At 44.2% G+C, this 24,700-nt stretch overlaps 1 protein-coding gene across 9 annotated transcripts in view; it reads right to left on the bottom strand.

The window, feature by feature from the left end:
- The window catches only part of RBKS (ribokinase), a 98,700-nt gene continuing 74,000 nt past the window's right edge, over nt 1-24,700 (bottom strand). For 4 of the 9 annotated variants that reach the window (XM_021085801.2, XM_085015790.1, XM_085015792.1 and 1 more), the window contains one exon: nt 1-217. In XM_021085801.2, coding sequence (XP_020941460.1) covers nt 44-217 — 174 coding nt within the window. In that variant the 3' untranslated portion in view covers nt 1-43. 9 annotated transcript variants of the gene reach the window in all.

Raw genomic sequence — 24,700 nt, 5'->3', positions numbered from 1 at the left:
TACCGTTTACTTCCAGAGATATTTATTTTGGAATTAATAGCAGTCAAAACAGGTAAAGGGGCAGATCTTTTTTGTATGGATAAGATGACTGTGTTCCTGTGGCCTGGACGCTGACTGCCGCGATGAAATTGGACCTCTTGATCATTTCTTCCAAGGACAGGTTTGGGTAGTAAGCCAGGTAGAAGGCCAAAGCTCCCACAAAACTGTCACCAGCACCCTGTAAATAAAGCACAGTTGCAGAGATAAGCAGAGTTGCCCAAACTGTATTTTGAAAATACCTAAGTACACTTTTTATTTTGGAATAGTTTTAGATTTATAGACAAGGTACAAGAATAGTAGTGAGTTTCCACATACCCCATATCCAGTTCTGTACATTCGTCACCACTAATGAAATAATAGTGTTACATTATTATTATTATTATTTTGTCTTTTTGCCATTTCTTGGGCCGCTCCCACGGCATATGGAGGTTCCCAGACTAGGGGTTGAATCGGAGCTGTAGCCGCCAGCCTACACCACAGCTCATGGCAACGCTGGATCCTTAACCTACTAAGCAAGGCCAGGGACTGAACCCGCAACCTCATGGTTCCTAGTCGGATTCGTTAACCACTGAGTCACGATGGGAACTCCAATAGTGTTGCATTATTAACTGAGCTCCATACTATATTCGGATTTCACTAGTTTTGCCTAATGTCTCTTTTCTGTTCCAAGATCTCATCCAGGATACCTGGAGTACATTTAGTTGTCATATCTCCTTCGACTCCTGTAGGTTGTCACAGTTTCTTAGACATTCTTTGTTTTTGATGACCTTGATAGTTTTGAGGGCTGGTCAAGTATTTTGTAGAATGTACCACAACTGGAATTTGTTTTTCTCATGGTTAGACTGTGTTTACTCTTTTGGGGGAGGAAGATCACAGGGCTGAAGTGTCATTCTTATCACATCATGTGAAGGGGGCACCCTGTCAACATGACTTTATCACTGATGACTTTAATCGTGATCACGTGGCTGAGGTAGTCTTTGCTAGGTTTCTCCACCATAAAGTTACTTTCGTCCCTCTCTTCATACTGTGCTCTTTGGAAGCAAATCACTAAGTGTAGTTCACACTGTAGGGGTGGAGAGTTAGGCTCTACCTCCTTGGGGGTGGAGTATCTTCATAAATCACTTGGAAGTCTTCGCTATGGGAGATTTGCTTCTTTTCCCTCATTTGTTTACTCAACTGCTTATTTATATCAGTATGAACTCAGGGATATTTATTTCATTCCTTGGGCTGTAATCCAACACTACATTAATTATTTTGTTGCTCAAACTGTTCCAGCTTTGGCCATTGGGAGTTCCATCAGTCAACTCTTGTGTCCCTTTGACATACTCCCATCATTTTGTTTTTGGAGTACTTTCTTATTTTCAGACATAAGATGCTCCTGGCTTATCTTCTATATTCTCTGCCCTAGCCCTAAAATTAGCTATTTCTCCACTAAAAATTCATGCCGAAGGTGATGACAACCATTCAGGTGTTATTTTCAAACTAAATGGAGGGGCACATAAGGCTTAGTTCTATTTTCCCTGAGTCCTCAAAGGTCCGAGTGGGTAAAGGCCATATAGGGACCCATGGAAACAGAAAACATCAAAGAAAGTCTGTTGACCTCTGCCTTCAGGTAGGGCAGTACCTAGTCACGTGTTCATCTAACAACCGTATTTAAAATAAGTGTGATGACATAATTTCACTTGAGAAACCATTTGGTATTTAACAGGTTTCAGGGTCATTTTCCAGTTTTTCCCAGTTTGTTGATTCCTTAGTCCCAAGAGCTTTTTAACACATCTTTAGGCTATACTTCAGCCCTTATAAAGGGCCTTAGTATGCAAGATTGTTTCAGTTACAGTTGAAGTATTTAATGAGTTTTGGGCCCAGCACAGTGATGGGCACTTGAAAAGGAGTAAAATCCATTGAGGAGTAAATGCTAAATTGTGTGGCAGAGTTTATAAATACTGTTGAATTTTAAGGAAGGATTTGAAGAAAGCCTCCCTAAGAGGAGTCCTTATGAAATGAGCTAGATTTATAGAGAAGGAAGGCCTCAAAGAACAAAGATACAGGCGGAGGAAGGAACAGTGAGCTCATGAGACAGTGAATGGCTTTAAGGAGAATGACATTTCCCCTTGTTTACACAGAAAAGCAGTCAATATTATGCTTGCCAAGAAGTTGCAGTAACGCAGGTGTGAATGCAACACTTTCCTTCCTTCCATCAGTGTTTTCTGAGTATCTAAAATATGTCAAACACTACACTAGCTGCTTTGCAGTTGTTTATCAGTCTTTCCTGATGGAAACAATGGAGAAAGCTATAGACAGACGTGGCCCTCTCTCAGCTTGCAGTTCAGCAATGTGACAAGAGAAAGGTCTGAAGCCAGAGAAATTATGAGCTGAGTGGAGGGTGTATTATGAAAACATGGAAAATACCACAATATATGAAGAGTTATGGAAAACTCTAAGATTTCAAGTCTTGATTCCTCCTTATATTACACATGGAATTAAATTCCAGGTAGGTTAAAAGCTTGAATGAAAAAAATAAAACAGTAACAGTAACATCAGATAAATATTTGAATAATCCCAAGCAAGGAAACCACAAGCAAGTCAGTAAACTCAAAAGCCATAATGAAAAAAAAAAAAAAGATTTCAATTAAAAAAAATTAAGACCGTGTGTCCAAAGACACTATATAAAACCAAATGAAAAAGCACAAATTGGTGAAAATGCTTGTAATATATATGACATATTCCTCATATTCAACAAACACCTTCAGATTGCTGGGAAAAAGACAAATCCAGGATAAGAATGGAGAAAATATTTAGGTCTGCAATTTCAGAAAAGGAAATGTAAACGGCCAACAAACAGATGAAAAGACACTAAATTAGCGGCCAACGAAAATGCAAATTAAATTTTTTTTTTGTCTTCCTTTTTTTTTTTAATATGGCCACACGGGCATATGGAGGTTCCCAGGCTAGGGGTCCAATGGGCGCTGTAGCCGCTGGCCTACACCACAGCCACAGCAACTTGGGATCTGAGCTGCGTCTGCGACCTACACCACAGCTCACGGCAATGCTGGATCCTTAACCCACTAAGTGAAGCCAGGGATCGAGCCCGCGTCTTCATGAATGCTAGTCGGGTTCATTAACTGCCGAGCCATGGCAGGAACTCCTAAAATAATATTTTTTTACCCATCAGACTGATAAAATAGTAAGATTGATAGCAAGAGCAGCAAAGGTGACAGTGGAGAGGATGACGGTATTAGGCTGTTGAGAGGAATGTGGAAGAGCAGTACAGTATTTGTTGAAATAAAAAAATGTGTATATCCTTGGACTGCTTCTGGAAATCTATGGAAGTGAAAGCTCCTAAATAGGGGGATATATGCTCAGCAATGCTTATTGCTGCATTGTTTCCAAAGGCAGAATACTGGAAATAATGTGATTGTCAATCAAACAGGAGGATGGATAAAATATGTGCGTTTGCATTATGGAAAAATGCAGAGCTATGAATAATAAAAGGTTAGCAATACATGCACAAACCTGGAGAAATGTCCATTAGTTGAGGCAAAAAAGTTTTTGCACCATGATCTCACAGGGGGTTAGGGGGGAATGGAAGAGAGAAAAAGAAAAATGCTTATATCTATGAGTATGTGTGTATTTTTTTTTAAGAAGGTGGAAGAAATGAAGGATATGTATCAAATCATTAATATTTGTTTTTCTTATTGGCCAAGAATGGTTGCAGTATTCTCTTTTATTCCTGTGTAGTTTTATGTTAGTATTTAACCTTATTGTTATAAACTTGTAGTATTTTCCCACACAATTTTAAGGGGGAGTTCCCACTGTGGCGCAACAGGTTTGACAATGTCTCTGCAGTGGCAGGGACACGGGTTTGATCCCTGGTCTGGCACAGTGAGTTAAGGATCCAGCATCGCTGCACTTCTGGTGTAGGTCACAGCTCTGGCTTGGATTTGGCCCCTGGCCAGGGAAGTCCATATGCCACAGGGCAGCCAAAAAAACCAAAAAACAAAATATTAAGGGAGTAAGCATATTTAATGTATAGGTAAGCCATGCCTCTGTGCCTCCTTTATCTTTAACTTGCAGCCTGACCAGAGCAGAGGCACAGGGCTGACAGGAAAGATCCGAGCACCAATAACAGACATCAGCTTACACACTCATGTTGGCTAGTGAGGTATTTGGTTGCAGACAAGATGTTTAAGAAAGTTTAAAAAGTACTGTACTGGAGTTCCCATCGTGGCTCAGTGGGTAACGAATCCGACTAGGAACCATGAGGTTGCGGGTTTGATCCCTGGCCTTGCTCAGTGGGTTAAGGATCTGGTGTTGCTGTGAGCTGTGGTGTAGGTCGCAGATGCGGCTCAGATCCCCTGTTCCTGTGGCCGGGGTGTAGGCAGTCAGCTGTAGCTCTGGTTAGATTTCTAGCCTGGGAACCTCCATATGCCATGGGTGCGGTCCTAGAAAAGACAAAAAAATAAAAATAAAAAGTACTATACCCGTATCTGAAAAGACTACTGAAATCACTTAAATTGTTTCCCACTTTATAGCCAAAACCATGGAAACACAGTGCTCAGTAAAACTGTGTGTGCTAGGAGCATTATTTCAGCAACAACTGGATTTATATTCATTCTCAGTACAACACATTGTATTGGGAGAGACAGCACAGGCAAATCCTTCTGGTATTAAAAATAAGGTTTTTTGGAGTTTCATGGTGGCTCGGGGGGTTGAGGATTTGGCATGGTCACTGCTGTGGTATGAGTTTGATCCCTGGCCTGGGACCTTCCTCATGCTGTGACTGGGGCCAAAAAAAACCCAATCATTTTTTTTTTTCTACAAAGAAAACTCTAGACTAGATGGCTTCACTGGAGAATTCTAGCAATTGTTTAAGAAATAATACTAATTCTAGGAGTTCCCATCATGGCTCAGCAGAAATGAATCTGACTAGCATCCATGAGGATGCAGGTTCGATCCATGGCCTTACTCAGTGGGTTAAGATCTGGTGTTACAGTGAGCTGTGGTGTAGTCTGCAGATTCGGCTTGGATCCTGCATTGCTGTGGCTGTGGTATGGGCTGGCAGCTGTAGCTCCTATTCAACCCCTAGCCTGGGAGTGTCCATGTGACACAGGTGTGGCCCTAAAAAAATAAAAGCCAAAAAAAAAAAAAAAAAAAAGTAGAGTCAAGGGAACACTTCATTTTATAAGGTCGGCATTACTGTGATACCAAACCTAGAGAATGATGTTACAAGGAAAAAAAAAAAAAAAAAAAAAACCCAACAGATTGGTATCTCCCATGAATATAACTGTAAAAACTTTAAAAATTTTAGAAAATTGAATATATATTGTGACCAAGTAAGGTTTATCCCAGGGTGTAAGACTGGTTTAACATTAAAAAAAAAATGCAATTCACTGAATTAAAAAACCTCATGATAATTCTAATAGAAGCAGAAAAAGCATCTGACAAAATTCTACATCCATTCATAATAAAAATTCAGTCAACTTGGAACAGAAGATATAACTTGATCTTCTTAATAAAAAACATATATGAAAAATCTACAGTTAACATCATACTTAATGGGAAAGACAAAGCTTTTCACCTAATATTGGAAACAAATCAAGGATTTGTTCTTACAACTTCAACATCATACTGCATTGCCTCAACATGGCAATGAAAAAGAAAAAGAATGAAAAGGTGTACAGAGTTGAAAGGAAGAAGAAAAACTTTCTGTGCAGATGGTGTAATCACCTATGTAGAAAATCCTAAGAAATCTAGCAAAAAAAAGAAAAAACCAAAAAAACCAAAAAAAAAAAAACCCAAAAAACAAAACCCTGCTAGGTATAGTGAGTTTAATAAGGTAAAAGGGTACAAGGCCAATGTTAAAAATCAATTATTTCTATGTCCTAGCAGTTAACAATGAGAAATTTAAATTGTCAGAGCAATACTCTTTACAGTTGCATCAAAAATGTGTTGTCAATTCTCCCTAAACTAATCAATGCAATTCCAATAAAAATCCTAGCTGGCAATTTTTAGAAATTGGCAAACTGATTCTAAAATTTATAGAATGTGGCACAGCAGGATGAGGATCCAGTGTGTTCTCTGAGGCAGTGTGGGTTTGATCCCTGGCCTGGCGCAGTGGGTTAAGGATCTGGCGTTGTCGCAGCTGTGGCTCAAATTTGATCCCTGGCCTGGGAACTTCCATATGTTGCGGGTGTGGCCAAAAAAAAAAAAAAAAAAATTGTAAGGAAGTACAAAGGACCTAGAATAGGCAAAACAATTTTGAAAAAGAAGAACTAAGTCGGAGGATGTAAACTGATTTTAAGACTTACCATAAGTGATCGTAATCAGATTCTAATGTAAGGATGGACATGTAGATCATTTGAACAGAAAAGAGAGAGAAATCGACCCCCAGGTATATGGTCAATCTATTTTCCTTTTTGGTCAATCAATTTTTAACAAGGTAATTCAATGGATGAAAGGATAACTTTTTCAACAAATGGTGCTGGAACAAATGGATATCCATATCCAGAAACATGAACCTTTACCTCACACCATACACAAAAGCTAACTCCAGATGAGCCAGAGACCCACAAGTGAGAGTTAAAACCACAAACTATCTAGAAGAAATATAGGAGAAAATATTTGTAACCTCGTGTTAGTCAGACTTCTCAGAACACCAAAAGCATGAAATATTAAAAAAAAAACCAATAAACTTCAATTTATCAAAATTAAAAGCTTTTGTCCTTCAAAAGGATGTCAAAAGACAAGCCACAGACTGGGAAAAAATTCTTGCAAAACATATCTGATCAAGGGCTTATAGCTCAATAATAAAACTCAGTAAGATAAACAACCTAATAAAAATAGGCAAAAGATTTGAACAGAGATGTCATCAAGGAAGATATATAGGTGGCAAATAAGTATATTAAAAGATTCTAAACATTATTAGACACTGGGGAGATGCAAATTAAAAACACAATGAGATAATACTAGAAAGGATGAGATTGAAAAGACTGAAAATACCGACTTTTTGGAGTAGATGTGAAACAACTGGAGTTCTTATACATTGTTTGTGGGAATGCAAAATGATGAAACACTTTGGAAAATAGTCTGGCAGTTTCTTATGACAGTCAACATACACTATCATATAACCTAACAGTTCTACTCTAAGACATTTATCCAAGAGAAATGGAAACATGTATCTACACAGAGACCCGTACGTGCCTCTTTACAGCAGCGTCATTTATAACCTCAAATTGGAAACAATCCAGATGTCCTTGAGCTGATGAATGGGTAAACAAACTATGGTATAGCCATATAATAAAATATCACTTAGCAATAAAAAGACATGAATGGCTAAGACAGCATCATGGATGAATCTTGAAAGTATTATGCTAACTGAAAGAAGCCAGACAAAAGATTACATACCATATTTATGACTTCATTTATGTGAAATTCTAGAGAAGGCAAAAGTGTTGAGACAGAAAGCAGGCCAGGGGCTGGAGACCATCACTTGCGAAGGGACTGGCATAGCAAATTTCCTGGGATGATAAAGTTCTGTATTACGACTGTGGGGTGATTAAATGACTGTATACATTTGTCAGAATTCATGGAATCACACACTTAAAAATGGGTGAAATCCTATTATGTAGGAAAATGATAGCTCCATAAAGTTGATTTTTTTTAAAAAGGCCAGGGTAGGGTGGGGGCATTCAGACCTGCAGCAGCCTGAAGTGGGAAAACCCTGGCAGGATTTCTTAATCACACAGGGCTTACTACTGGCTTACTCTAAAGTGAGTGGTTGGCATAATTACTGAGATTTACAGTGATCCAGGCTCAATTCAGTGTTATGATTGGCATGTAGGAACCTCTGTATCTCCTGCACACTCTCCGCACAGACTGTGCATGTGGGCCCCATCGCAGCTTCTATCTCCGCCCTTCCCCTTTCTTCACCTTGTTCTGCCAGGCCCCCCTTTCTCTGTGTCTAGTCTGAAAGATATGGACTGAGCCAGTCTTTACCTTCGCTCACCTGTCTGCAAAACCCCTTTCCTTCTTTTTTAAAAAAAGGCCCTGCACCTTTACGTCTCCCCAGAGTAGCTCGTTTTGCCACGGCTACTCACAACACTTCAATCACCTATGTGTTCAAGCCCCATAAAAAGATCAGCTTTCTATCTCCTATTCACTTTTGTAGATTTAGAAATATTGATTAAATGTTCAAGTTAACATAAGAAAGATCTGCTTGCAATTAGGTTGACCCACAAAATGGAGACGTGATTATCTAAGGGATGGATTCTAAAAATAGATAAGTTGTTAATAGTCACATGAGAATTTATTAAGAATCATGGGAAGTCCCACTGTGGCACAGTGGGGTTAGGAATCCGACTGCAGCAGTTCAGGTCACTGCAGATGCGCAGGTTCCATCCCCGGCTTGGCACCGTGAGTTAAAGGATCTGGTGTTGCTGCAGTTGTGGTTGGATTCAGTCCCTGTTCTGGGAACTTCCACATGCTGCAGGTGCAGCCATAAAGAGAAAAAAAGTTAAGAATCCATAAGTCTGTACTGATATTAGATAAATGAAAAAAATACTGGACAAAACTCATCCTTAAAGTAGAATGCCAACTAGTAAATATAGAAGTTTGAAAAAAATCACCAATTTTTTGGAAACCACAGTCGTAATAACTAATTCAGACAGGAATCATCAAGGGGTACATTAAAACTGCTGGATAAAGGTTTGACAAGGGCAGAATATTTACTGCTTGAGTATCTTCCCACAGATTACCTATTAATTACAAAGGGAAAAAGACTACAGGCCAATATCACTGATGAACATCGATGCAAAAATCCTCAACAAAATACTAGCAAGCCGCATCCAACAATACATTAAAAGGATTGTATATCATGATCAAGTGGGATTTATCCCAGGGATGCAAGGGTTCTTCAATATCTGCAAATCCATCAGTGTGATACACTACATTAACAAACTGAAGAATAAAAACCATATGATCCTCTCAATAGACACGGAAAAAGCCTTTGACAAAATCCGACACCCATTTCTGATAAAAACCCTTAAGAAAGTGGGCATAACGGGAACCTACCTCAACATGATAAAGGCCATATATGACAAACCCACAGCGAACATCATTCTCAATGGTGAAAAGCTGAAAGAATTCCTGCTGAGATCAGAAATAAGACAAGGATGTCTGCTCTCGCCACTACTCTTCAACATAGTTCTGGAAGTCTTAGCCACAGCAATCAGAGAAGCAAAAGAAATAAAAGGAATCCAAATTGGAAAGGAAGAAGTAAAACTATTGCTATTTGCAGATGACATGATACTATACCTAGAGAATCCTAAAGACTCTACCAGAAAACTGTTAGAGCTTATCCACGAATTTGGCAAAGTTGCAGGATACAAAATCAATACACAGAAATCGATAGCGCTTCTATATACTAACAATGAAAAAGCAGAAAAGGAAATTAGGGAAGCAATCCCGTTTACCATCGCATCCAAAAGAATAAAATACCTAGGAGTAAACCTACCTAAAGAAACAAAAGACCTGTACTCTGAAAACTACAAGCCACTGATGAAAGAAATCAAAGATGACACAAATAGATGGAAAGATATACCATACTCATGGATTGGAAGAGTTAATATTACCAAAACGACTATACTACCCAAGGCAATCTACAGATTCAATGCAATCCCTATCAAATTACCAAGGACATTTTTCACAGAACTTGAACAAAATATTTGAAAGTTTGTTTGGAAGCACAAAAGACCCAGAGTAGCCAAAGACATCCTAAAAAAGAAAAATGGAGCTGGAGGAATCAGGCTCCCGGACTTCAGACTATACTACAAAGCAACAGTCGTCAAAACTGCATGGTACTGGCACAAAGACAGACATATAGATCAGTGGAACAGGATAGAAAGCCCAGAATTAAACCCATGCACTTACAGCCAACTAATCTATGACAAAGGAAGCAAGACTATACAATGGAGAAAGGACAGCTTGTTCAATAAGTGGTGCTGGGAAAACTGGACAGCCACATGGAAAAGAATGAAATTAGAACACTCCCTAACACCATACACAAAAATAAACTCCAAATGGATTAAAGACCTAGCTATAAGACCAGACACTATCAAATTCCTAGAGGATAACATAGGCCAAACACTCTCTGACATAAACGACAGCAACATCTTTTCAGATCCACCTATCAGAGTATTGAAAATAAAAAGAAAAATAAACAAATGGGACCTACTCAAACTTCAAAGTTTTTGCACAGCAAAGGAAACCCTAAACAACACAAAAAGACAACCCACAGAATGGGAGAAAATCTTTGCAAATGAATCGACTGACAAGGGATTAATCTCCAAAATTTATAAACAACTTCTGCAGCTCCATACCAAAAAAACAAACAATCCCATCCAAAAACGGGCAGAAGATCTAAACAGACAATTCTCCAAAGAAGACATACAGATGGCCGAGAAACACATGAAAAGATGTTCAGCATCACTCATTATTAGAGAAATGCAAATCAAAACCACGATGAGGTACCACCTTACACCAGCCAGCATGGCCATCATCCAAAAGTCTACAAACAAGAAGTGCTGGAGAGGGTGTGGAGAAAAAGGAACCCTAGTACACTGTTGGTGGGATTGCAAATTGGTGCAACCACTGTGGAAAGCAGTATGGAGATTCCTCAGAAAACTAAACATAGAACTACCATTTGATCCTGCAGTCCCACTCCTGGGCATCTATCCAGAGAAAACCACGACTCGCAAAGGCACATGTACTCCGATGTTCATTGCAGCACTATTTACAATAGCCAAGACATGGAAACAACCTAAATGTCCATCGACAGAGGAGTGGATCCAGAAGATGTGGTACATATACACAACGGAATATTACTCAACCATCAAAAAGAACGAAATACCAGCATTTTTAGCAACATGGATGGACCTAGAAACTATCATGCTAAGTGAAGTCAGCCATACCATGAGACAGCAACATCAAATGCTTTCACTGACATGTGGAATCTGAAAAAAGGACAGACTGAACTTCTTTGCAGAATAGATGCTGACTCACAGACACTGAAAAACTTATGGTCTCCGGAGGAGACAGTTTGGGGGGTGGGGGGATGTGCTTGGGTTGTGGGATGGAAATCCTGTGAAATCAGATTGTTATGATCATTATGCAACTACAGATGTGATAAATTCATTTGAGTAATTAAAAACAAAAACAAAAACAAAACAAAGGGAAAAAGAGTAACTCTGCAGTGGAGAAATACAGTGAACACCACCTTGACTAAGTGATCAACATCCCAATAATGAGAGGAACCCATCACGTGCTCTCGGATGTGGAGCCTTGACAAGGCCATAAGGTTGTTTGTGTAGTATTCCTGCCCCCAATGGATAACCCAACTTGGATCATGGGAAAGCATCAGACAAACCTAAACTGAGAAAAATTCTATAAAGCAATGAGCTCGTGCTTTTCAAAAAATAGCAATATTAAGAACGACAAAAAGGTTGAGAACCTGTTTCATAGTAAATGAGACAAAAGCAACATGACTTAATGGATTGGCTCCTGGGCAAAAAAATATTATGAAGAACATGAGTGAGCTCTGCATGCAAGATAAAATGATCTCAGCGTTAAGTTTCCTGAATTCGATCATTATATTGTGATTTTATTATATCTTGTTCTCAGGAGATATATCCTGAAATACTGAGAGGTAATGAGTTACTGTGTCTGCAACATACACTCAAACTATTCATTAAAAAAAGTATCTTCATGTATTTTGAGAGATAGCAATAAAACAAATTGGCAAATTTGTTAGCATTGGCAAAATGCTAATAATTGGTGAAACTGTGAAGATTACATAGGAATTCTGCAACTTTTCTTTTTTTTTTTTTTTTCTTTTTTTGGCTGCACCAATGCATGCAGGAGTTCCTGGGCCAGGGACTGAATCCACGCCACAGCAGTAACCCAAACCACAGTAGGACAATGCTGGATCCTTAACCACTAGGTCACCAGGGAACTCTTGTTTGTTTCACTTTTTAAAAATTAGGGAGTTCCCGGGTGGTCTAGTGTTTAGGACTCTGCGCTTTCACCCCTGGGGCCCAGGTTCAATCCCTGGTCTGGGAACTGAGATCCCACATCAAGCTGCTGCCTGCTGCGGCAAATAAATAAATAAAACATTTTTGTTAAGAGAAGTTTTTAATAAAACAGATTTTACTAAAGAAGTCTTAGAAAATCAATATTAGTTATCCTACATGAATTTGGAAATGAGTCAACTTCAGCCTCTGAATGATTTCCCTCTTTTTCTTAATTCGATTACGTGGATATCTGCTACCAGTCAGGGTGAACTGTATTGAGAGAGCCTCTTTCCTGCATTTGGAAATACCCCCGTCTTATTGAGGCAGTTTTCTTTGCAACTGAGGACTGGGCAGTGAGAGCCACCTGAAGGTCCAGGGGACTTGGAGGAACATTTTCTGGCTGTGACAGTGACTGCAGAAAAACTCAATTTCAGGATGTTAGTGGCAACCAGTTGTGATGGCGTCCAGTGCCCCATGACGGTAACACAACTGGTCGATTTTGTTTTCAACCAAGAAACTTGATTGAAGCAATCGCATGTGTTATATTCCTCCGAGAGGTCAGAAATCTTGTCTAGCTCCTTCCCATCTGATGACTTCCCAGAGTTACACTGGCCTTAAAGGTAGTATATGCTCAGTTAATGACGGCTGATGGACCAACCTGCAGCGGCCCCAGCCTCTACCTTCTCGCCGGAAGTGAGGGGTGAGCGTGGCGTTCCACCTTCTTCTTCACGGAGAGGGTGGTAGTCTGGCCTTATTCCAAAAACACAAGAAAGAAGAGAGGCTCCCGGCTGACAGGGCCCTTCAGCTCAAAGACATGAAGGCCGCAAATACAACCTTAAAAGTCATACTACAAACTGACGGAAAAGCTCTTTGAAATTTAAGCATGAAAGGGGTGGAAAAGTTCATTTAACTTTCGCAGATGAGTTTTAGGATAAGAAAGGGAGCGAACTTCTATTGTTTGCTCTGTACGGGGAGGCAGCAAAGCTGGGTACTTTCAGACACAAAGGCCAACCTCATTTCATTTTTACAACGACCTCCCCCCTACCCCCTGCAACTTGAGGGACCTGAGCCTTGGAGACATTGTATGATTTGTCCAGGGTAGCCCAGCTAGTAGCTGAGTTTGCATCCAGGCCCAGCTGATTTTCCATGCTCTGGTTACTGTCGATGGCTGTGGGAGGCAGGCAGGCAGGCTGTGGGGTGGTGGGGGGAGAAGGAAAAGGCCAAGCTGAAAAGAGTCTTCCTCCCTTTTGATATATTTGTTTGCACTTCTCTTAGGATACTTAAAACATTGTACTGACTATTGTGCATACAAGCCTCCAGTCTGGGACAACCTGAAAACTCCTTTGAGGGCAGAGACCTTTCCTCTCTCTCCTTGGCCTCTTCCACGCCCTCACCTAGTGCTTTGAGTTGACCTGACTCGTGGTCCTAGTTCTGTCGTGGCTTCGACGTCCAATGGTCTCTTCCAGGGGGGCCTGATGATTCCGGCTGAACTACACGTGTCAGTTCTTTTTGTCAGTGAAACTGGAGGTTAGGTTGCCACAGCCCAGAGTTACTTGATAGCCTCATTGTTGAATCTATTTATACCACAGGGCTTTCAAGCGCCAATAAATTACTCGGCTGTTGATTCACATCTTCAGTGTAACTATTTTTATACATTGGTATAACCTTTTTTTTTTTAAATGGAAAGTGCTTTAAAAGTGGAAGCTGTATTGTATCGCTGTGATTTTCCTGTAAGTAAAGTACTTTCCAATCAATCATTCTTGGAATAATGGAATAGCTCTCATTGATACAACATGATGGTTTTAACCTTTTACTGAAAATTATTTTTGTGCCAAAAGGGGTGATGGCATAATTCATCTTTCTTCAAGAAAAATACCCACGTGGCTACTATTCATTGCCTTCTCACAATAGTTTCCTCTTAAGGAAGAGCCACTCTTAGAGAATGGCTGCGGCCTTCCAAAAGTCCTGCTCTCCTGCGGGCCTGCACACTCCTGGGTTCTGGTCTGTGGGACCCAGGCGGCAGCAGGAGTAATGGTGAATTGGCAGGACAGCGAAACACGCCCCCTGGTGGGGGGCAGGGGGTCGGGCACTCCGCAGGGCTGGCGGGGCAGGGATGACACTTAGGAGCAGCTGGTGAGAGGACCCCAAGGGGTGAACCTGAGAGGTGGGTGCTCCCAGAGCGTGGGTGTGGGGTTGAGGGGCAGCCTCTGCCACCAGGACCTGAGTGAGGCAGCACTGCCCTGGGGACGTTGGTTGCTCGTGTCCCTTCTCCCTTGCAGACCAGCCTCTCTGTCCAGCTGCCCCCACGCGCTGTTCCCTCCCACTGCCCTTTGGCTGCCTGGGAGCCCGTGGCTATGCCCGGGGTCTGCCTTTCACTGAACGTAGTCTCTCAGGGCTCTGCTCCTGTTGAGCGATAGCAGTACAGCGATAAACCTTGCGGAACTGGCAGAAAATACTTGAAAATGTGGACAGGCACCGCCCCAGCAGAGCACACTACACGCTGAGCCAAGGCCAAGTGGTCTGCGCATGCGCTCTTTAGTCTGCGGTTCTACTCAGGCTCTTGGTTGGGCACCTTGCAGGTTGTCGCCTGCGTTTCACAGGAGCCCCATGGAGGTGGGCATAGCTGGGGCCTCAGTGTCTGGTTATGCAAGGTGGTTCTGCTCCAGGTGATGGGGTGACTCTGGGTCTGCGGGCCCTGCTCCGCTCCCCAAGCTGCGGGCCTGCTCAGAGGCACCTTCTTATTTGCACAAAGTGCCCTCGAGGCTGGCAGCAAGCCTGGGGGATCCTCATTTTAAAACCGAGGCAACTAGGATTGAAAGAGGTGAAGGAACTTGCTCAAGGTGAGAAAAGGTGGTAAATGGCAGTCAAAATTGTACCAAGGACATCTGTGTGGAAATCTAGCAACAGAGCAGGTGGAGAAGCTATTTTGGGAGAGAGAGAGATTGGGCTTCTGGCTACGGCTCAGATTTTCCTACTTCCCCACGGGAAGGGCTTATGTTTTCTATAGTGATGAAAAATGACAGGGATGAGTGGAGACCAGGAACCTTTAATGATGTCCCTTTGTCCCTTTGTACAGGGGGTGAGGGTGGGGCTCCCGTTTCTCTCTGCCTGCCTAGGGCAGGAGCTGAGAAGAGAATGTGAACCGGAGTTGCCCTGGGCAGGTGTCACTCCTGGGCAGGTGTCGGGGAAGAGGGCGGGATGGAGGGAGCAAAGGTTTCAGGAAAGAATAACCCGATGAATAACCCACCTGGATAAGGAGGGAAGAGAGGTGAGGAAGGGGCCAGCGGGTCAGCAGGAAATGAGAGCAAGTGAGGAAGAAGAGGTGAGAGGGCTAGTTTGGTCGGAGCAGGATGTGAGATTTATTCCCACAGAACTGATGCAGTGGCAGGTGTTAACGATTTCCTGGGAGTCGTCATGGGAGTGGGAGGCTGGAGGGAGGTGAGGAGTCCCTGGAGGTGAGGGCATCTAGGAACCATGAGCCTTCGTGATGGTTCCTGCTCAGGGTGCTGAAGTCATCGTAGATGGTGGTTAGCACAGAGGGGGCGGGTGTGGAGAGAAAAATGGTGATGCAGATGCCAGAGTCTTGCATAAACAGAATGATCAGGAAAGGAGGTCGAGGCTTATGACTGAATCGCATGAGCCTCGGCTGCAGGAATCCCTATGGGAGGATACAGGAGGGCTGGCTGCAAGCTGCAAGAACGTGCCTCGGGATCAGGAGCAGCTTGGCCCTGCAAGTGCTGAATGGGGAGTGAAAGAGCTTGCTTAGGAGGGGCAGCACACCAGAGGGCTTCTAGAGAAGCAGAGAGCAGTGGGGGCTCTCCTGAGCCCCGTGTCTCTCTGAGCCTCCTTTGTCTCTGCCCCGGGTCTCTTCCTCCTCCCCCACCGTAATGATATTCCCTCGGCTTCTGTCCATCACGGCCGCCCTTCTCAGTCCCCATAATTTCCTGGGTGTGTCAAGTACTGCTGCTGTTATAGTTTCAACGGCTGTGAGCAGGGTGAGTCCTCAGTCATTACCTTTAGCCCAGACTGTCCTCTGTCATTGGATTTATGCACCTTAACTACCTGCGCGTCGGCTCCACCAGCCTCCTCGCTCTTGCGGGCGCCTCTAACTCAGCCTGCCCCACTGCACCGGTAACCCTGACTGAACACGGGCCTTTTCTCATCTTTTCCGTTTGTGGCAGCTCCACGCTGAAAATCCTGGGGCTTTTCTGGATAATCACCAGTTGCCAAGTTTACATTCTAAATATTTCTCGAATCTGTCTTCTCATCTCATCCCTGCTGCCACTGTCCTACGTCGCCTCTGGACGTGCTCCCCTCCCCTCCAGAGGACCAGGCTAACTTCCCAGCTGGCCTCCCTGTCTCCGGTCTGGCCCCTTCCGTTCCATCCTGTGTACCGCTGTACATCTGGCCACCTCAACTCCGTGCCTAAAACCCCTTGACCACTTCCCATCTTTCTTAGGCTAGCACTTTAGCTCCCTCGCATGGCACACGAGGTTCCCGAGCCCACCTCCCTGGCTTCATCTCTTTCTTCCCCTACGGACCTGCGGGACCTGGGTTTCATTCATGGAGATCTGTCAGCTTGAACTCATCCCTGGACTAACTCCTCCTCCTCCTCCAAGACACAGCTCAGTAACTTGGTCATCACGTATCTGCCGACTGGCCCTGCATTCAAAGCCCTGTGTTTTCCCTCATCTCCCGAGTCGGGGTCAGGCTCCCTCCTGGTCCCCCCCTGCCCTCCTCCGTGGCCTTCCTCCCTCCGCACCCTCACACGAGCACAAGGCCAGGCTCAGCTTGAAGTGCGTGCTGGCTGAATCGAGGGCTGTCAGGAGGAGGCGTGCTGATTAGGTGAGGAGCACATGCTGTGCCAAGAATGCCCTGTAGGAGGGATGACACTGAGGCAGACTCGAGAAAGGCCTCATTTGCCAAATTCCAGTTGCTAGAAAAGTGGGTGAGTTGTAAGGCGTGCTGGGTATTAAGTGTGGCTGCGGAAAAAAAACAACAACAACAAAAACCCAGGTGGTGAAAATCCCCGAGGTAGGAACTTGTCAGGAGGCTCCAGGGCCCAAATGATCTTGCAAGCATGATGTCATCATGAGGCTTCATGTGTTAGGAATCCGTCCCCACGCAGGATGACTCATCCCCCAAGCTGCCGAGGGACCCTCGCAGTTAAAGTCCTTGCATTCCTCCCCGATGTGTTAACGCATTCCATCTGACAAGCAGATACCACTTTCCTTTCTTTTCAAAACCTCTCCCTACCCAAAGCAAGGCAGAGCCCAGCGGACCTGAATTCCTCAGCCAGGCTCAAGGTTTGCATCCAGGGAAAAGGCAAATGGGACGACACGGGACTAAATCCCCAGTCAACGGATCATTTCTTCACACACACACATACACACACACGATTATTGCAAGGGGCTCAGGGAAGGGACAAGAGAACAGTGCAGATCCACCAGGGTCCCTGCTACCTCCCCCCCCCGCCCCCCGCCGCTGTGCAGGCAGGGCCGCTGAGGTGGCGCTCAGGCGCTGAGCTGCTGAGGTGGCTTACCCTCAAGCGAGCCTGGTGCACGTCCTGCTTTGCTCTTGCTTCCAAGTTCCAAGAAAGGGCTTCTACCTTGTTCCTGTGCAGGAGATTGCGGCACGACCATCTGGTTGGCCCTGGGGGGTAGAAGTCATTCTTTGTCCTTAAAGGGTGACTCATGGATCGGCAGGAGACACGGGGTCATGAAGCCAGGGGAAGGGGCATGGAGGGAACACACAGCTGGTATTCAGTTCTGCCTTCTCCCCTTTTGTTCGCCGTGTCACCTGTCAGGATGGTCAGCCGTCCATGAAGCCCCTCCGTACACAGCTGGGGAAAATGTTTTTCTCGCGTGGGTAGATGTGTTCTCCTCTGGGACAAGGCAGTAGATGGTGTGGACTCAGACGGACCTGACTTTAAGCCCCGATTGCACCATCTCGGCAAGTGACTCAACCTCTCTGGTGACTATTTACCTGTGACGTGGGAATCGACCCCATAGGGCTGCTCTGAGTACGGAATTGGGTAATGTACGTGAAAAGGCCCAGCACACGCCTGCAGCAGAGCAGGTGGCGGCAAAGATGGGGACGACTGAATGGTTTATTCTCAGAGACCCCTTAACCGCCTGCCCCATGGTCACCATCCCGCGGATCCTCGGGCCAGGGGTTTGTGCTGTGCTGTGCTGGCTTTGTGTTCCCAGCTCAGAGGAGCAGAGGGACGCTCTCACAGTCAGGAAGGCAGGAGGGGCAGAAGCGTGTCCTGGAGCTCTTGATTACAGGGAGGCCAGGCTCCAGAGCATCCCAGCACTCTGACCATCTGTCGGTGCTGGCTGGGGTCTCTGAAATGCATTTCTCTGTGTGGGCAGGGGAGATACTTTATGAGACCTTGAGAGGGTCTGTGAGCAGGAGAGTAAAGAAATGTAAAGGGAAGAGTACCAAGGTCATTGCAAGACCAGGGAACCCGGTAAATCTCCTGCTTTCATTTGGGTGGAGGGACAGAGGGAGAGGTTTCTGGAGACGTCTGAGCTGGGAAGGGCCGGCCGACAGCCCGGGCAGGAGGTGACCTGCTGGCAGGGAAGGCTGTGTGCCTCCCTTTGCGCTGCTGTTTTCCATCACAGCACCGGCCACCGGACAGAGGGCTCCTTCATTCTTGGGTATGGGGGAGGATGCAGATCTGTCCAATTAAAGTTTCATCGGAGGGCAATTAGGAAAAAAAAAAAATCTCTTAAAAGGCTCCTTAGGACGGGTGGGTGGTGAGTAATGAAAAAACGGTGTTTGAGCAACACCAAAATTGGGCCTCTTGCCACAGGGAACTGCCAGTGGCCCCATCGGGGTCTTCGGTGCATTAAGAAGCCCTAAGCAGCGACCTCCAAAGTGCCAGGCTCACTAGGCAGGTGTTGGTAGCTCCCTGCTCTCTTTCCACTGAGCCAGAAATTCCTACATCTCCCAGCCAGTTCCCTTCCTGTTTACCTCAATCTCCGTCGCCTTGGCCACCAGTGAGCAGCGGGCAACCCCCAAACCCTGGAGCGAGGATCTGAACAAGGAGATTAGAGCTGGCCCGGCCCGGCCTGTCTGCCCACGGCAGGAAAGGGCAAAGGTTCTTTCCTGGGCAGACAAAACGGAGCAGTCTGTCTGATAAACACTGCAGGAGATAGATGCTGCTTACACAAGAGCCCTGTTTTCACAGCTCGAATCTGAGGATTTCTATCTTCTCTTATCAGCGAGTATTCACATCATAAGAATGAGATCATACCCTTTCTAACCTCAACCTTCCAACTTCCGTGACCAGATCAGTTTAGGAGCATCTTGGTGGACAGTGGGAATCCAGTTTTCTTATCATTATTGTGTAAGTGCTGCTGCTTGTTATTCTAAATAAATCAGGAGGGAACATGGACTAATCATTATGTCATAAATGTCCATGACTTTGCCTTCAACTATTAGCCGTCTTAATTTACTACAATTAAATTTCAATGATTCGAGGGAGATAGTCTACTTTTTAAATACCCTGATTAAAAGAAAGCAAATAGTTTCTGCCTTAAAATATTTCAAATGATCATTGTTTCATATTGATCAAGTGTGAGACCACATGTAGCAGAATTTTGATGCGATTTTTTAGTAGAACACAATTTATCAACAATCTGACTTAAAAAAAAAAGCTTGATTGAGATAGAATTCACATACCAAATAACCTGCTCATTTAAAGTATACAATTCAATGTGCTTTAATATATTCAAAGGGCTGAGCAACCACCACCTCAGTCTCATTTTAGGAAATTTCATCCCCCACAAAAGAAACCTTGGACCCATTAACTGAGTCACTCCTCATTCTTTCCTACTCCCCCCAGGCATAGGAACCACTAATACACTTTCTGTCCTTATAGATTTATTAAATAGGCACAAATTTTGAGCAAAATCATTTCTTATTCTGCTTGTTTGTCTTTTTTTGGGGGGGTGCACCCATGGCCTAGGGAGGTTCCCAGGCTAGGGGTGGAATCGGAGCTGTAGCCTCCGGCCTACGCCACAGCCACAGCAACCCCAGATCCCAGCCACATCTGCAAACTACACCACAGCTCATGGCAAGGCTGGATCCTTAACCCACTGAGCGAGGCCAGGGTTTGAACCTGTGACCTCATGGATGCCAGTCAGATTCATTTCCGCTGAGCCACGACAGGAACTCCTTCTATTCTAATTTCATAATTAACCAACAGCTTATTTTCCCATAATTAACCAATAATTTAGTCACAATTTACCCATGAGATTCATATCGAATCTCTGGGTTTTAGCTGCCGTTTTGTGTGAGAAGTGACGTTGATGTCGGCCCAGTGGGAACCGTTCTGTGGTACTAACACTGCATTCCCAATAAGCACCAAGGCAACAGATTTAGCTTCCTTCCTGCCCAGATATGTTCCCTCAACAGTCTGTAAAGTTTTAAAGTTAAATTATACATGCACCGGCAGCTTGGTGTTTAAGAATTCCTATGGCAAAGTTGTTTATAAAGGCTAACCCTAACCTCCAAGGGAAAAGTCCAACCACATTCTTCTCACGCACAGACACACTGACTGGTCTGTTTTAAAATCTTGGTTTCCATCGATCGGATTTGCTCGAGGGATTTTCTTTTTGGTCCTCTCTGCAATGACTAGTTATGCGGCAATGGACACTTCGCTTCCTTCCTGAGGTCATGACTCCCTGGCACAAGGCTGAAGTGAGGAGGTGCAGACCCTTTCACTGCCAGCGTGAGACAAGTTCTGGGCATGAGAGTGTAGTGCCCACACCCACGGTCCATCCTTTGTGACCATCACTCAGCTTTCCATTGAAGAGAACATGTCTGAAAATGAATCTATTTTTCAAGTCTCTAGTGGTCACTAGTCAGGCAGTGGTCTTCTGAACACCAAATACATGGGTGGGCTGAAATGGCAGGATTTTATTTCATTTTTTAAAATATTTATGTTTATACATTTCTTTTCTTTCTTTCTTTTTTTTTTTTTTTTTTGCTTTTTAGGGCTGCACCTGCAGCATATGGAAGTTCCCAGGCTAGGGGTCTAATCGGAGCTACAGCTGCCGGCCTGCAGCACAGCCACAGCAACAGAATGGCAGGATTTTAGATACATTCACCAAGGTGATGAATCAGTCATTATATAGACAATAAGGTGGATCTGGCCAAGGGAATGATAAATCCAGGCCTTTCCTAAGTTCTTGGCCCCGACATAAAGCTCAGACTACCAGCATCCTGCCTGCATGACACCACTTTCACTTTTCATAGGACTTTCTGGTTTATAGAGCATATTTGTAGACGTGATTCACTTTGAATCTCCTTCCAGTTTTGTGTGGTAAGCAGAGCGGGTCTTTCATTTTCCAGATGAGAAAGCGAGTATGAGAACTTGCTCAGGGTCAGCTGGCTAGGTGGCAGTACTGGGCTGTCTCAGTGGAAGGCCAGTCTCTGTGACAGCAGCCCCCTGGAGGGAGGCCACACGTGAACACCGACTTGGCTCAAAAAGAAAGTCGTTCTTTAAAACCCGGCAGCACATCTTTGAATATCCTCAACGGAGGCAATATGTCATCTTCTAAGTCAGTCTCAACCTAGAGTGTGCGTCAGAATTGCCTGGAGGGCTTGTGAAAATGCAGATTCTTGGGCCCCGACCCCAAAGGTTCTGATCCAGGAAATCTGGGGCGGGCCCACGGTGCGTGTTTCTAGTGGGTTCCTGTTTCTAGTGGGTTCCGAGGACCACACCCTGAGAATGACTATCCCAAGGAATTTATTTCTGGAAAGAGTGAATCATTTAAATCCACGTCTAGTGATTAAGGTGGGGGAATCAAGCTAGGGCATTCCACCAGTGGCCAAAAACAATGCGCAACCGTAAAGAACAATACCGGCTCTGAGGGAAGTCTGAACGCAGAGCGCCAGAAAGCTGCTGAGTAATGGCATTTTGACCGGACTAACCTCTCTGGATGCGTGCTAAAGAATTCTTCTCTTAAGCGTTTAGGAAAACCTCACACAGTCCTACATGCCTGAGACGTTCCTTATCAACCTTTTATTTTCCAGCTTCAGAAAAACCAAAGAAACCATGGAAATGACACCCACATTAGAGAGAATCAATATCAAGAATTAATCGCTGTTTGCGGCAGCCGCAACTCAACAGGCTGGTAGCGCAGAGTCCTTTCTATGCTGCAAACCCGATGGTTGTGGAAGATGAGGGGAAAACTTTGCCTCTTGCCACCCTGACTCTTCCGTTGAGATTGGAATGGCAGAAATGCAAAGAGCTCATTTTGAATGCCAAAGATAAACATGCAATATCTTATGGGGGAAAAACATTCTAGCAGGAAAGAAAACTGAACCACATTAGGTACTGAAGCGGGGAGTCAATCCTTCATGTCACGGTAGGGGAAAAAAAGAGGTAGAGGCTGGCTTAAATATTGGTTCTAATTTTATTTTCAATTCTACATTACATTAAACTCTCCTTGTACTCCTCTTTAATTTACACCAACTGCTGACACAAATTGGTGTGCCTTCTCGTCTTTGACATCAGTATTTCTCTTGAATTATGCATTTCCATCTGGAAGGAGGTTTATGGGGATAAAGCCTTCTTTCATTTAGATGGATAAGAACAGAGAGGGATCAATGGGGGGGGGTCAAATGCAAAATCAAAGTAAGTGGGACAATAGATGTTCAAGGCAGCGTCTCCCTGCCCCAAAGGATTGTAAGTGGTATTGCAGGATGACTCTGGTCTTTCCATTTTCAGCATATTGATTAAAATTCAACTACTGGAGAACAAGGAAAAATTGTACCAACCTTCATTCCAGAACGGCCAGATTCTTCACTTATTGGTACCTTATTTACTAACCATTTATAAGAGTACGATGATCAGAATAACTGCATCACTTTGATTGGATCTAAAATTGAGTCGAAGGCAAAAGAAACCCCCAGCCCGACGCCCTGTGTTTCCCCCATCCCGACCTCCCACGTGAGTGTACTTAGCTGTGCTGTTCTCCCTTAGGGGTCAGCACCATGAGCTGGTCTGGCTCCATAAGTGGGGACAAGTCCCTGGTCTAAGTCAGCCAGTGGTCCACACGGACAGATCGTTTGCTGGCTCCATCTGGGTCATGACTCAGCGTCTCAGAGCCCATTCTCAGTTTCTGATGTTTGATGGGTCCTGGGCTGGCCAGTCACACCAGTATTAAAATGGACATTTTGATGGAGCTGTTTTGAGCTAGCTTTCTCCTATAAGCAATCCGTAGCCATCTCTGAAAACCCTCCATTTTCAATTGTTACCCATCACCCACTCCATCCTGGGAAGCTCTTTGCTTTGTATGTGGCTTGATGGTTAGAAAGGAGGAGATGGGAGTTCCCTGGTGGCTCAGCGGGTTAAGCATCTGGCATTGTCACTGCTGTGGCTCGGGTCAAAAAAATAAAGAAAAGAGAATTTTATGTTTTAGTGATAATAATTTCATGTGAAAAATGTTCCTGAAGCAGTGCGGTCACATGAAAACAGCTCGATCCTAAGTTCTCTGGCTGAAAATGGCTCTGTCCAGCAGCCATGTCCTTATGTCACGTCCTCTCCAGTACAGCCCTGGTTTGACAGTGGCCAGCCTGCCTGAAGAACCTGTGAGGGTCTACGGTCAACCTGGGGTCTGGCCCTGCTCTGGCAGCCTAGGAGTGGGCAGGCCACGGGCCCTGGCCCCTCTTCAGGGGCAGGGCTGGGCAGTACTCACTGCCCTCTGTCACGGCCCTCACTGCTCTTCTGTCTGCCTGGCCACACAGAATGGCCCGGGGAGACTTAAAACTGGTTAAATACCTCATTCTGCCCCAAATGTTTGTGGTGTATTAATTTATTCTACAATTTAAAGAATTCCATTATGAATGAAAGAGAAATAGAATCCCGAGTATGAGCTAAAACTGGAATTAAAAAGGCCCATTCTTCCGGCACTATTAATGGACGCTTTGTTTATAAATAACGTTATATATTGGTGAATAAATGGCACTTAAAACTCAAATGTCTGTTAGTGATTCACAGGGTTCCGAAGACTGCCCTTCCCTTCTGTGGTCAGCGATCTTTTTTCTCTGTGACTCCACTATTCTAGACAGAAAACAGTTAAGCCAATATGATTTAGTACCTCACAAAAGATGCCGCTAAAACATTTTCTGCCAAATGTTCATCTTTGAAACAGCTGCTTTTTTATTTCCGCGAGAGGTACTTGAAATAAGATCATTGTTCTCTGTGAAAACTGCAGGCTAAATAACATAGGGCTATCAGATTATTAAATAGCAAAGGCATCTGATAACATTAGCACCAACCACAGGTCCCGCTTCTGCTGATGCACAACGTTTTGAGTAATTAGTCATTGCACAATATTGTATTTATATCCTTTTTTTGCTTGAGCTGTTAGGCCACAAAATCAGCAGGCAGTTGCTGTTATAAAAGGGTTCTCTGGGTTATTTTTAAAGTTTCTGCTTCCTTACAGTTGCTGTTTCACTCTTGGGTCTGGGGCCAGGTCTACACTGGGAAAACGAGGGCAGGAACTGAGCAATTGTTCTGCGAATCTAACTGCTGAAAGCTGGTGTGGATGTGGGTGCCTGGGCTGGAATATCTGGTG

The sequence above is a fragment of the Sus scrofa genome, chromosome 3 (assembly GCF_054392235.1).
Source record: "Sus scrofa isolate SSC_HxYL_T2T_F1_AM1 chromosome 3, Sscrofa_HxYL_maternal_Yorkshire_Landrace_v2.0, whole genome shotgun sequence".
Lineage (NCBI taxonomy): Eukaryota > Metazoa > Chordata > Mammalia > Artiodactyla > Suidae > Sus > Sus scrofa.
The sequence above is the reverse complement of the archived record's forward strand: the minus strand, read 5'-3'. Positions and strand labels throughout refer to the sequence as shown.